The sequence below is a fragment of the Oncorhynchus masou genome, chromosome 31, assembly GCF_036934945.1.
Source record: "Oncorhynchus masou masou isolate Uvic2021 chromosome 31, UVic_Omas_1.1, whole genome shotgun sequence".
In the NCBI taxonomy this organism is placed as follows: Eukaryota; Metazoa; Chordata; class Actinopteri; order Salmoniformes; family Salmonidae; genus Oncorhynchus; species Oncorhynchus masou.
This window is the reverse complement of record NC_088242.1, coordinates 7,126,546-7,139,808: the sequence shown is the minus strand read 5'-3', so window position 1 is coordinate 7,139,808 and position 13,263 is coordinate 7,126,546. Positions and strand designations below refer to the sequence as shown.

Genomic DNA, 13,263 nt, shown 5'->3' with positions numbered 1-13,263 from the left:
GTGCACATATATATAGTACACATATAGTACACTAGTATAGTACATGTATAGCATAGTATATTATATGTATAGTATTTTATAGTACACATATACGATTGCAGAGTACCTTCATAGTACACATATAGTATAGTATATTACATGTATAGTACATATATAGTATAGTATAATACATGTATATTATAGTACACAAAGTATGGTACGCATATAATATAGCACACATATAGTATTTCTAGAGTACACATATAGTATAGTAAACAAGTAAACATATAGTATAGTACACATATACTATAGTACAGTACACATATAGTATAGTACATGTATAGTATACACTGTGTTGAAATATTGTGCATTAAAACGCTCAATAAATATTATTTTTAAAGAACAGTAAATACTTACATCGTTTGCATCCACATTTCTTTATCCTTTTAGGATCTGTGATGTCATCGTGGCAAGCTTTGCAGTAGAAAAGTGCCCTATGAAAACACCCCGGACATATTTTAGTGTCCAACCATCAGTAAGTCCAAGACTAAGTTAACATAATTTGATGTCAAACTCTATTTGGAGGCTTTCTGAGTCTTTTCTACAGAGAACAATTAAATACTTTCACATACAGTGCATTCGGGAAAGTATTCAGACCCTTTGACTTTTTCCACAACCTTATTCTAAAATGTATTTTACCCCATAATTATACCCCATAATGACAAAGCAAAATAGGTTTTTAGAAATGTTTGATATGTGTAAAAAAAAATGGAAATATCACATTTACATAAGTATTCGAGTCTTCTTGGGTATGACTCTACAAGCTTGGCACACATGTATTTGGGGAGTTTTTCCCATTCTTCTCTGCAGATCCTCTCAAGTTCTGTCAGGTTGGACGGGAACTTTGCTGCACAGCTATTTTCAGGTCTCTCCAGAGATGTTCGATTGGGTTCAAGTCCGGGTTCTGGCTGGGCCACTCAAGGACATTCTGAGACTTGTCCTGAAGTCACTCCTGCGTTGTCTTGGCTGTGTGTTTAGGGTCGTTGTCCTGTTGGAAGGTGAACCTTCGCCCTAGTCTGAGGTCCTGAGCACTCTGGAGCAGTTTTTCATCAAGGATCTCTCTGTACTTTTCTCCGTTCATCTCTCCCTCAATCTTGACTCCCTGCCGCTGAAAATGCCCGTACAGCATGATGCACCACCAAGCTTCCCCGTAGGGATGGTGCCAGGTTTCCTCCAGACGTGACACTTGGCATTCAGGCCAAAGAGTTCAATCTTGGTTTCATCAGACTAGAGAATCGTGTTTCTCCTTTCCAAATCATCTCCAATCAATTGAATTGAACACAGGCGGAACCCAATCAAGTTAGAAACATCTCAAGGATGATCAATGGAAACAGGAAGCACCTGAGCTCAATTTCGAGTCTCATGGCAAATCTCTGAAAACTTATGTACATTTTTTTGATACATTTGCAAACAAATCTAAAAACCTGTTTTCACGTTGTCATTATGGGGTATTGTGATGTCATTATGGGGTATTGTGATGTCATTATGGGCTATTGTGATGTCATTATGGGCTATTGCATATAGATTGCTAAGGACATTTTTAATTTAATCAATTTGAGAATAAGGCTGTAAAGTAACAACGTGTAAAAAACATCAAGGGGTCTAAATATTTGCGAAGGCACTGTACAAGTACCTACCTCTTAACTTCTTTGGCATCGCTGGCGATAAAGAACCCCAAGGTTCCTTCCTGCATCTTCACATGGTTCCCGGGGTTGATGAGAGTGCTGTTGTAAATAGAAAAACAAAAATAGATGCTCGTCAAGGAGGAGAATCAATCTGTTACAGGCAGTTAGCATCCTAATGCTCTAAACACGAGGAATGGTACACACTTAGACAAGACCACTATCTGGTATGGACAAACAGAGGATGGTGACTGTAACGTAGCTCATGAGAGTCACTGTAAAACAAAATGTAAATCAAAGTTGACACTGGTATTATGAAATTGACTGCATCATCCAATGGGAATTTGTAATGATGTAATGATGTAATGATTATGACATATAGAACCTCCATCTGTCAAGGATGAGAATGAACATTCAGGTAAGGTTAGGTGTCTTAGAGAGAACAACATTAGAGCTAAGGTACTGTATTCTAGCCTGGTCACCCCAGACCAGTTTGAGCACAACCATACCTGTATTCTAGCCTGGTCACCCCAGACCAGTTTGAGCACAACCATACCTGTATTCTAGCCTGGTCACCCCAGACCAGTTTGAGCACAACCATACCTGTATTCTAGCCTGGTCACCCCAGACCAGTTTGAGCACAACCATACCTGTATTCTAGCCTGGTCACCCCAGACCAGTTTGAGCACAACCATACCTGTATTCTAGCCTGGTCACCCCAGAACTGTGACAAATCACATAATATATTACATGGACTCTGTTTTAAATTATATGGGTAGACATGATCTATGAATGACTAACCCTACATCTGCAAGGTCCCTGTTCCTCAGTCAAGTATTGAATGTCATTGTATTGAATTGTATTGAATTGAAGGACAGATTCAACCACAAATACCAGGGAGCTTTCAAATGCCTCATAAAGAAGGGCAGTGATTGGTAGATGGGTCACAATAACAAATCACACATTGAATATCTATTTAAGCATGGTCAAGTTAATAATTATGTTGTGGATTATGTATTAAACACCCAGATACATCAAAGAGGCAGGCGTCCTTCTGAACTGAGCTGCAGGACAGGAAGGAAACTGCTCAGGGATTTCACCATGAGGCCATTGGTCATTTTAAAACGGCTACAGAGTTCAATGGCTGTGATGGGAGAAAACTGAGGATGGATCAACAACATCGTAGTGACTCCACAATAATGACCAAAATGACAGAGTGAAAAGAAGAATACAAATATACAGAATAAAAATATTCCAAAACATGCATCTTGTATGCAACAAGGTACTAAATAATAAGTAATAGTGCAACAACAACAAAAATCACAGCAAAGGAATACACTTTTTTGGCATAAATACAAAGCCTTATATTTGGGGCGATTCCAACACAGGGGCTTCTCGAGTGGTGCAGCGGTCTAAGGCACTGCATCGTAGTGCTAGAGGCATTACTACAGATGCGGGTTCTATCCCGGGCTGTGTAGCAGCCGGCCGTGACCGGGAGACCCATGAGGCGGTGCACAATTGGCCCATTATCATCTGGGTTTGGCCAGCCGTGATGTCCTTATCTCATCGCTCTCTAGCGACTCCTGTGACGGGCTGGGCGTATGCACGCCGACACAGTTTCCAGTTGGACAGTATTTCCTCCGACACATTGGTGCGGCTGGTAAAGCAAGCAGTGTGTCAAGAAGCAATGCGGCTTGGTCATGTAGGGTTTCGGAGGATGCATGGCTCTTGACCTTCGTCTCTCCCGAGTCCGTACGGGAGTTGCAACGATGGGCCAAGACTGTAAGTGCCAATTGGGGAGAAAAAAAGTACTAAAAAACAACAACCACACATCACTGTGTAACTGCCTCATTATTTTCAAGCATGGTGGTGGCTGCATCATGTTATGGGTATGCTTGACATTATCAATACTGGGGAGTTTTTCAGGATAAAAAGAAAGGGGATGGAGCTAAGCACAGGCAAAATCCTAGAGGGAAACCTGCTTCAGTCTGCTTTATACAAGTCACTGGGAGAGGAACTTTCAGCAGGACAATAACCTACAACACAAGGCCAATCCTACACTGGAGTTGCTTACCAAGAAGACAGTGAATGTTCCTGAGTGGCCAAGTTAAAGTTTTGACTTAAATCTGCTTGATGTATATGTATTGCAAAACTTGAAAATTGCTGTCTAGCCATGATCCCCAACATCATGACAGAGCTTTAAGAAGTTGCAGAGTATGTTGTGAAGATTGTTCACCAAAAACATGACAATTAAATACATTTGTAACACAATAAATTGTGAATCCAAGGGGGTCTGAATACTTTTGCAAGGCACTGCATGTGTCATGCATGGCTGTGGGTCTGTTTGGAAAGATAGTATCAGCATTGTGACATTATGTCAGAAACATTCTGTCATAATTCACAAATGTTAACATTTGGCAAATGGATAACCTGTATCGCGCCGCATGTGACTTGTTCAACATTACATCAAGATGTACAATTGGCAATTTCTTCCCAGGTTCCTGCCTTTCTAAGGAGTTTTTCCTAGTCACCGTGCTTCTAAATCTGCAATGCTTGCTGTTTGGGGTTTTAGGCTGGGTTCCTGTATAGCACTTTATGACATCAGATGATGTAAGAAGGGCTTTATAAATACATTGGATTTGAACTGTACCTGCTTTCCCGTATATTAGACTTGTACTCGATAGCGATCAGTAGCAGCTTTAGCTTCACATAGCAGAGTCTGGAGAGGAGCATTCAAAAACATCAATATTATTAAACAATCAATGTGACACACAGAGAGAGAGACAGAGAGAGAGAGAGAGAGGGAGAGAGAAACAAAGACAGAGAGAGAGAGAGAGAGAGAGAGAGAGAGAGAGAGACAGAGATAGAGAGAGAGACAGAGAGAGACAGAGACAGAGAGAGAGGGACAGAGAGAGAGAGAGAGAGAGAGAGAGAGAGAGAGAGACAGAGACAGAGACAGAGACAGAGAGAGACAGAGGAATGTCGAGGGAACGAGGGAACGATGGAGAGAGAGACAGGTAGAGAGAGAATGAAAGTTGTAAGAGAGAGGAGAGAGACAGAAAGAGAGAGGTGGGTGATGGTGATTTGAATATAATTGATATAGTAGGGTACTTCAGAAAACAGCATCATACTTACTCACAAATGGTGGGGAAGGATAAGCCCACAAAGGCACTAGACAGGTACTCAGTGTACATTTCATTGGCTACTCCTTCCAGGTAATACTTCTGCCACGTGTCTTCTTCAATCTGAAACAATAACGGATAAAACATGGCAAATGACCCTGTAAGTGTATGTACATCAACGGTCACGTCTTATCAAGGTGGGTGGAATCAGGCGCAGAGAGCAGATTAGTGATACGACAGTTTATTCTCCGGCGAACAAAAAACACGGTCAACCCAAAACACACACAGGATGAACAATCCAACACAGGATCAAAGACAGACCGGAGAATAAAAACAGAAGCACGACACCAACTGACATGAATACAAATAAACAATCCCGCACAAAACAAGGGCGGGACAACCTACTACATATAAGGACGTTAATTAAACTAAAATACACACAGGTGAAACTAATAAGACAAAACCAACAGACAAACGAAAAAGGGATCGGTAGTGGCTAGTAGGACGGTGACGACGACCGCCGAGCACCACTCGAACAGGCAGGAGAGCCAACTTCGGCGGAAGTCGTGACATCAACGGTGTTGTCTTAAATATAAAACAAGTATTCTGAAATTACAAATACAGTCAGAATATGGAATAGTCTGTACAGTTGTGGCCAAAAGTTTTGAGAATGACACAAATATTAATTTCCACAAAGATTGCTGCTTCAATGTCTTTAGATATTTTTGTCAGATGTTACTATGGAATACTGAAGTATAATTACAAGCATTTCATAAGCGTCAAAGGCTTTTATTGACAATTACATGAAGTTGATGCAAAGAGTCAATATTTGCAGTATTGACCCTTCTTTTTCAAGACCTCTGCAATCCACCCTGGCATGCTGTCAATTAACTTCTGGGCCATTGATTCCAGCCCATTCTTGCATAATCAATGCTTGGAGTTTGTCGGAATTTGTGGGGTTTTGTTTGTCCACCCACCTCTTGAGGATTGACCACAAGTTCTCAATGGGATTAAGGCCTGGGGAGTTTCCTGGCCATGTTTTGTTCCCCGAGCAACTTAGTTATCACTTTTGCCTTATGGTAAGGTTCTCCATCATGCTCCATCGTGCTCCATCATGCAGGAAAAGGCATTTTTCTTCACTAAACTGTTCCTGGATGGTTGGGAGAAGATGCTCTCAGAGGATGTGTTGGTACAATTCTTTATTTGTGGCTGTGTTCTTAGGCAAAATTGTGAGGGAGCCCATTCCCTTGGCTGAGAAGCAACCCCACACATGAATGGTCTCAGGATGCTTTACTGTTGGCATGACACAGGACTGATGGCAGCGCTCACCTTGTCTTCTCCGGACAAGCTTTTTTCCGGATGGCCCAAACAATCAGAAAGGGGATTCATCAGAGAAAATGACTTTGCCCCAGTCCTCAAAAGTCCAATCCCTGTACCATTTGCAGAATATCAGTCTGTCCCTGATGTTTTTCCTGGAGAGAAGTGGCGTCTTTGCTGCCCTTTTCTTGACACCAGGCCATCCTCCAAAAGTCTTCGCCTCACTGTGCGTGCAGATGCACTCACACCTACCTGCTGCCATTCCTGAGCAAGTTATGTACTGGTTGTGCCCCGATCCTACAGCTGAATCAACTTTAAGATGTCCTGGCACTTGCTGGACTTCGTTGGGCGCCCTGAAGCCTTCTTCACAACAATTGAACCGCTCTCCTTGAAGTTCTTGATGATCCGATAAATGGTTGATTGAGGTGCAATCTTACTGGCAGCAATATCCTTGCCTGTGAAGCCCTTTATGTGCAAAGCAATGATGACGGCACGTGTTTCCTTGCAAGTAACCATGGTTGACAGAGGAAGAACAATGATTCCAAGCACCACCCTCCTTTTGAAGCTTCCAGTCTGTTATCCGAACTCAATCAGCATGACAGAGTGATCTCCAGCCTTGTCCTCGTCAACACTCACACCTGTGTTAATGAGAAAATCACTGACATGATGTCAGCTGGTCCTTTTGTGGCAGGGCTGAAATGCAGTGGAAATGTTTTTGGGGGGATTCAGTTCATTTGCATGGCAAATAGGGGCTTTGCAATTAATTGCAATTCATCTGATCACTCTTCATAAAATTCTGGAGTATATGTAAATTGCCATCATACAAACTGAGGCAGCAGACTTTGTGAAAATTAATATTTGTGTCATTCTCAAAACTTTTGGCCACGACTATATGTTTAAAATAGTCTGAATATTCTCTTCATTAGTCTTTACTAGGACCCAGGCACCTACAGACAAAGTGATTAAAGGATGAAGAACAATGCTGTACAAAAGCCTGTGGACAAGTGGAATAATCTCCAGCTCTTCCTGGTCATTCGAAATGGATTTGAACCAGCGACCTTAAGGATTCTGTTCAGGTCTCCCCAACATGTACCTTGATAAAGGACCTCATGGAGAAGAGGTTGGCCAGCATGGTGGAGAGGCCCTGAGCCAGACAACTCTGTGCGATGAAGCCAAGCTTCAGCTCAGCAAGGCAAATGGCATCGTCACCCTCCTTCCAGTTCCAACTGGGAATGTTCAAAAGGTGGGCCTGGGGACACGCAGGAAAGATGCAGAGAGATTAGGGTTCCAAAATGTCGGAAAGTGTCCCAAAATCTCCAGGCTTTGTAGCATTCCTGGTTGGAGGATTCCGAATGTCCTCTTAATCCATTATGATTCCTGGGAATCTGGAAAAACCTAGCAATTTTATGAAAGTTACAACCCTAAAATATATAATTGAGGTGCAGGAAGAATATCAGTAGAGATCTCATGTTCTCAGCCTGCCTCTGCTGGAGTTCAATGACACATTGTAATAACTCTGATGGGGTTGTACTGCACTCACCTTGTTGTGGTACTGCAACATCTGGGTAATGATTCTGATCTTCGGGTGGTAGTTCTTGATGGATATCACCCTGAGGTAATGTTAGAAGAAACAATGTAAGAACCCGTCTACAGGATCTTGGACTCAGTAGTAACACAGTTTTCTTGCTCAGGGAACTTGAGAGTTGACATTGGCATATTGTATGGCAGTCAGTTATAACAGTCAATTGTTTTTGGTACATTATCTATTGTCAATGCATTACTCCAGAATACATACAGTTGAAGTTGGACATTTACATACACTTAGGTTGGAGTCATTAAAACTCATTTTCTCAACCACTCCACAAACTTCTTGTTAACAAACTATAGTTTTGGCAAGTCGGTTAGGACATCTACTTTGTGCATGACACAAGTCATTTTTCCAGCAATTGTTTACAGACAGATTATTTCACTTATAATTCAATGTATCACAATTCCAGTGGGTCAGAAGTTTATATACACTAAGTTGACTGTGCCTTTAAATAGCTTTGGAAAATTCCAGAAAATTATGTCATGGCTTTAGAAGCTTCTGTTAGGCTAATTGACATCATTTGAGTCAATTAGAGGTGGACTTGTGGATGTATTTCAAGGCCTACCTTCAAACTCAGTGCCTCTTTGCTTGACATCATGGGAAAATCAAAAGAAATAAGCCAAGACCTCAGAAAAAAAATTGTAGACCTCCACAAGTCTGGTTCATCCTTGGGAGCAATTTCCAAATGCCTGAAGATACTACGTTCATCTGTACAAACAATAGTACAGAAGTATAAACACCATGGGACCATGTAGCCTTCATGCCGCTCAGGAAGGAGACGCGTTCTGTCTCCCAGAGAGACAGTGCAAATCAATCCCAGAAGGACCTTGTGAAGATGCTGGAGGAAACAGGTACAAAAGTATCTATATCCACAATAAAATGAGTCCTATGTCGACATAACCTGAAAGGCCGCTCAGTAAGGAAGAACCCACTGCTCCAAAACCGCCATTAAAAAGCCAGACTATGGTTGCACATGGGGACAAAGATGGTACTTTTTCGAGAAATGTCCCCTGGTCTGATGAAACAAAAATAGAACTGTTTGGCCAAAATGACCATTGTTATGTTTGGAGGAAAAAGGGGTAGGCTTGCAAGCCGAAGAATACCATCCCAACCGTGAAGCACAGGGGTGGCAGCATCATGTTGTGGGGGTGCTTTGCTGCAGGAGGGACTGGTGCACTTCACAAAATAGATGGCTGCATGAGGGAGGAACATTACGTGGATATATTGAAGCAACGTCTCAAAACATCAGTCAGGAAGTTAAAGCTTGGTTGCAAATGGGTCTTCAAAATGGACAATAACCCCAAGCATACGTCAAAATGGCTTAAGGCTTAAGGACAAGAAAGTCAAGGCATTGGAGTGGCCATCTCAAAACCCTGACCTCAATCCTATAGAAAAAGCGTGTGCGAGCAAGGAGGCCTACAAAACCTGACTCAGTTACACCAGCTCTGTCAGGAGCTTCCCCAACTTATTGTGGGAAGCTTGTGGAAAGCTCCCGAAACGTTTGACCCAAGTTGAACAATTTAAAGGCAATGCTACCAAGTACTAATTGAGTGTATGCAAACTTCTGACCCACTGGGAATGCGATGAAAGAAATAACAGCTGAAATAATTAATTCTCTCTACTATCATTCTGACATTTCACATTCTTAAAATTAAGTGGTGATCCTAACTAACCTAAGACGGGGGGATTTTACTAGGATTAAATGTCAGGAATTGTGGAAAACTGAGTTTAAATGTATTTGGCTAAGGTGTAGGTAAACTTCCGACTTCAACTGTATTCACATGCTTTCAAGTATAATTTTTGTCCTCTAGTCATGTTTCAATGGGATAGTAAATGTAATATGTTTTGTAAATCAACAATATCTTTGCAAGGTATATTTGTACAACACAATAGGTTGATAACGTTGTATCTGTACCTCATGATGTTGGAAGCATCCTCAGCATCAGGGTCTGCACAGTATTTATTAGCTAGGATCAAACAGGCATCTGCTGACTCTATCTGAGGGATGACAGAAGACTAGATAAGACCTGACTATCTGATGGATGACAGAAGACTAGATAAGACCTGACTATCTGAGGGATGACAGAAGACTAGATAAGACCTGACTATCTGAGGGATGACAGAAGACTAGATAAGACCTGACTATCTGAGGGATGACAGAAGACTAGATAAGAGCTGACTATCTGAGGGATGACAGAGGGACTAGATAAGACCTGACTATCTGAGGGATGACAGAAGACTAGATAAGACCTGACTATCTGAGGGATGACAGAAGACTAGATAATACCTGACTATCTGAGGGATGACAGAGAGACTAAGTAAGACCTGACTATCTGAGGGATGACAGAGAGACCAAGTAAGACCTGACTATCTGAGGGATGACAGAGGGACTAGATTAAGACCTGACTATCTGAGGGATGACAGAGACCTAGATTAAGACCTGACTATCTAAGGGAAGACAGAGAACTAGATTAAGACCTGACTATCTGAGGGATGACAGAGGGACTAGATTAAGACCTGACTATCTGAGGGATGACAGAAGACTAGATAAAACCTGACTATCTGAGGGATCACAGAGGGACTAGATTAAGAACTGAATAGATCTGGGGGATGACAGAGAGACTAGATAAGACCTGACTATCTGAGGGATGACAGAGAGACTAAGTAAGACCTGACTATCTGAGGGATGACAGAGAGACTAAGTAAAACCTGACTATCTAAGGGATGACAGAGAGACAAGATATGACCTGAATCTATCTGAGGGATGACAGAGAGACTAGATTAAGAACTGAAAAGATCTGAGGGATGACAGAGAGACTAGATTAAGAACTGGATATATCTGAGGGATGACATAGAGACCAGATTAAGAACTGAATAGATCTGAGGGATGACAGAGAGACTAGATTAAGAACTGGATAGATCTGAGGGATGACATAGAGACTAGATTAAAACCTGTTGAAACTCTGGGGGCGCTATATCATTTTTGGATAAAAAGACGTGCCCGTTTTAAGCGCAATATTTTGTCACAAAAAGATGCTCGACTATGCATATAATTGGTAGCTTTGGAAAGAAAACACTCTGACGTGTCCAGAACTGCAAAGATATTCTCTGTGCGTGCCCTAGAACGTGAGCTACAGGCAAAACCAAGATGAGACGGCATCCAGGAAATGAGCAGGATTTTTGAGGCTCCGTTTTCCATTGTCTCCTTATATGGCTGTGAATGCGAGAGGAACGAGCCTTCCCTTTCTGTCGTTTCCCCAAGGTGTCTGCAGCATTGTGACGTATTTGTAGGCATATCATTGGAAGATTGACCATAAGAGACCACATTTACCAGGTGTCCGCCCGGTGTCCTGCGCCGAAATTGGTGCGCAAAACTCAGCTGCAAGTATTTTTCCATGGAATTTAGAGAAGAAAGCAGGCTTCCACGAACGATATATCAATGAAGAGATATGTGAAAAAACACCTTGAGGATTGATTCCAAACAACGTTTGCCATGTTGCGGTCGATATTATGGAGTTAATTCGGAAAAAGTTTGACGTTGTAGGTGACTGAATTTTCGGTTCGTTTTGGTAGCCAAATGTGATGTACAAAACGGAGCGATTTCTCCTACACAAAGACGCTTTCAGGAAAAACTGCACATTTGCTATGTAACTGAGAGTCTCCTCATTGAAAACATCCGAAGCTCTTCAAAGGTAAATGATTTTATTTATTTGGTTATCTGGTTTTTGTGAAAATGTTGCGTGCTAAATGCTACTCAAAATGCTAAGCTAGCTTAGCATACTCTTACACAAATTAGTGAATTGCTATGGTTCAAAATCATATTTTGAAAATCTGAGATGACAGTGTTCTTAAGAAAAGGCTAAGCTTGAGAGTAGGCGCATTATTTTAATTTTATAAGCTAGCTTAGCATACTCTTACACAAATTAGTGAATTGCTATGGTTCAAAATCATATTTTGAAAATCTGAGATGACAGTGTTCTTAAGAAAAGGCTAAGCTTGAGAGTAGGCGCATTATTTTAATTTTATTTGCGATTTTCAGAAATCGTTAACGTTGCGTTATGCTAATGAGCCTGAGGCTTTAGTCACGATCCCGGATCCGGGATGGGGAGTTTCAAGAAGTTTTAAGAACTGAATAGATCTGAGGGATGACAGAGAGACTAGATTAAGAACTGGATAGATCTGAGGGATGACATAGAGACTAGATTAAGAACTGAATAGATCTGAGGGATGACAGAGAGACTAGATTAAGAACTGGATAGATCTGAGGGATGACAGAGAGACTAGATTAAGAACTGGATAGATCTGAGGGATGACAGAGAGACTAGATTAAGAACTGAATAGATCTGAGGGATGACAGAGAGACTAGTTTAAGAACAGATTCTATACAGACAGATTCTGAGTCCCAAATGGCATCCAATGGGCCATAATGCTCAGGACATTAGACAGATACCAACCGCCCTGGTGTCTAAAGACACCACAGCAGAATCAAAGAGATCACAACTACATCCATTCAGAGCTATGAACAGTAGCTATCATACGTCACAGAGCGTTAATTTCTGACTTCCAACAAAGTATTATGTTCCTGTCGTATCTAGCCTATTTATTTCCCCTTTATCAATCTCAATGATTTACCTGGCTGTGTCAACGAATGTTTGAAAGTTAAAAAAATGTTTATATAAAGGTAATCGATTTTTAACTCTTTATAAAGGTAACATTATCATAACTCTTCATAAACGCGACCGTATCGTAAGAGTGACCAAATTGACTTATACGATAAGGACCTGGTATAGTTCTTGAAGAGTTGGTTGGAGATGCCCTGTTGAGGCCGTTTTGCTCTGCTATAGCAGCTGTAAGGAATGAGTCAGGTAGGTTCATACATCATTGAAACAGGCCAGTTACCTTGACTCTGGCCAGGTCGTGTGGGTTGAGAACAGATCCCTGGTAGAACTCCACCTGGGTGAAGTGCCGCTTGAACAAGGCTTCCAGCTCAAGATTAGGGGAAATACTGGGACAGAAAGTAGAGTGTGTTAATGTTAACCGGGGCTTCCTGCTCAAGATTAGGTTGTGTGCTGAGACAGACAGTAGAGTGTGTTAATGTTAACCGGGGCTTCCAGCTCAAGATTAGGGGAAATACTGAGACAGACAGTAGAGTGTGTTAATGTTAACCGGGGCTTCCAGCTCAAGATTAGGTTGTGTACTGAGACAGACAGTAGAGTGTGTTAATGTTAACCGGGGCTTCCAGCTCAAGATTAGGTTGTGTACTGAGACAGACAGTAGAGTGTGTTAATGTTAACCGGGGCTTCCTGCTCAAGATTAGGTTGTGTGCTGAGACAGACAGTAGAGTGTGTTAATGTTAACCGGGGCTTCCAGCTCAAGATTAGGGGAAATACTGAGACAGACAGTAGAGTGTGTTAATGTTAACCGGGGCTTCCAGCTCAAGATTAGGTTGTGTACTGAGACAGACAGTAGAGTGTGTTAATGTTAACGGGGCTTCCAGCTCAAGATTAGGGGAAATACTGGGACAGAAAGTAGAGTGTGTTAATGTTAACCGGTGCTTCCAGCTCAAGATTAGGTT

General features: G+C 41.7%; 1 protein-coding gene across 8 annotated transcripts in view; it reads right to left on the bottom strand.

Moving 5' to 3' along the window:
• LOC135523378 (calcium-activated potassium channel subunit alpha-1a) overlaps nt 1-13,263 on the bottom strand; it is a 225,342-nt gene that overhangs the window by 51,605 nt on the left and 160,474 nt on the right. For all 8 annotated transcript variants that reach the window (XM_064950017.1, XM_064950010.1, XM_064950009.1 and 5 more), the window contains 8 exons: nt 12,588-12,693; nt 9,604-9,686; nt 7,641-7,710; nt 7,194-7,349; nt 4,797-4,906; nt 4,312-4,380; nt 1,677-1,763; nt 397-473 (listed from right to left, as the gene is read on the bottom strand). In XM_064950017.1, the coding sequence (XP_064806089.1) occupies nt 397-473; nt 1,677-1,763; nt 4,312-4,380; nt 4,797-4,906; nt 7,194-7,349; nt 7,641-7,710; nt 9,604-9,686; nt 12,588-12,693 (758 nt within the window). The remainder of the gene's footprint in view (nt 1-396; nt 474-1,676; nt 1,764-4,311; nt 4,381-4,796; nt 4,907-7,193; nt 7,350-7,640; nt 7,711-9,603; nt 9,687-12,587; nt 12,694-13,263) is intronic.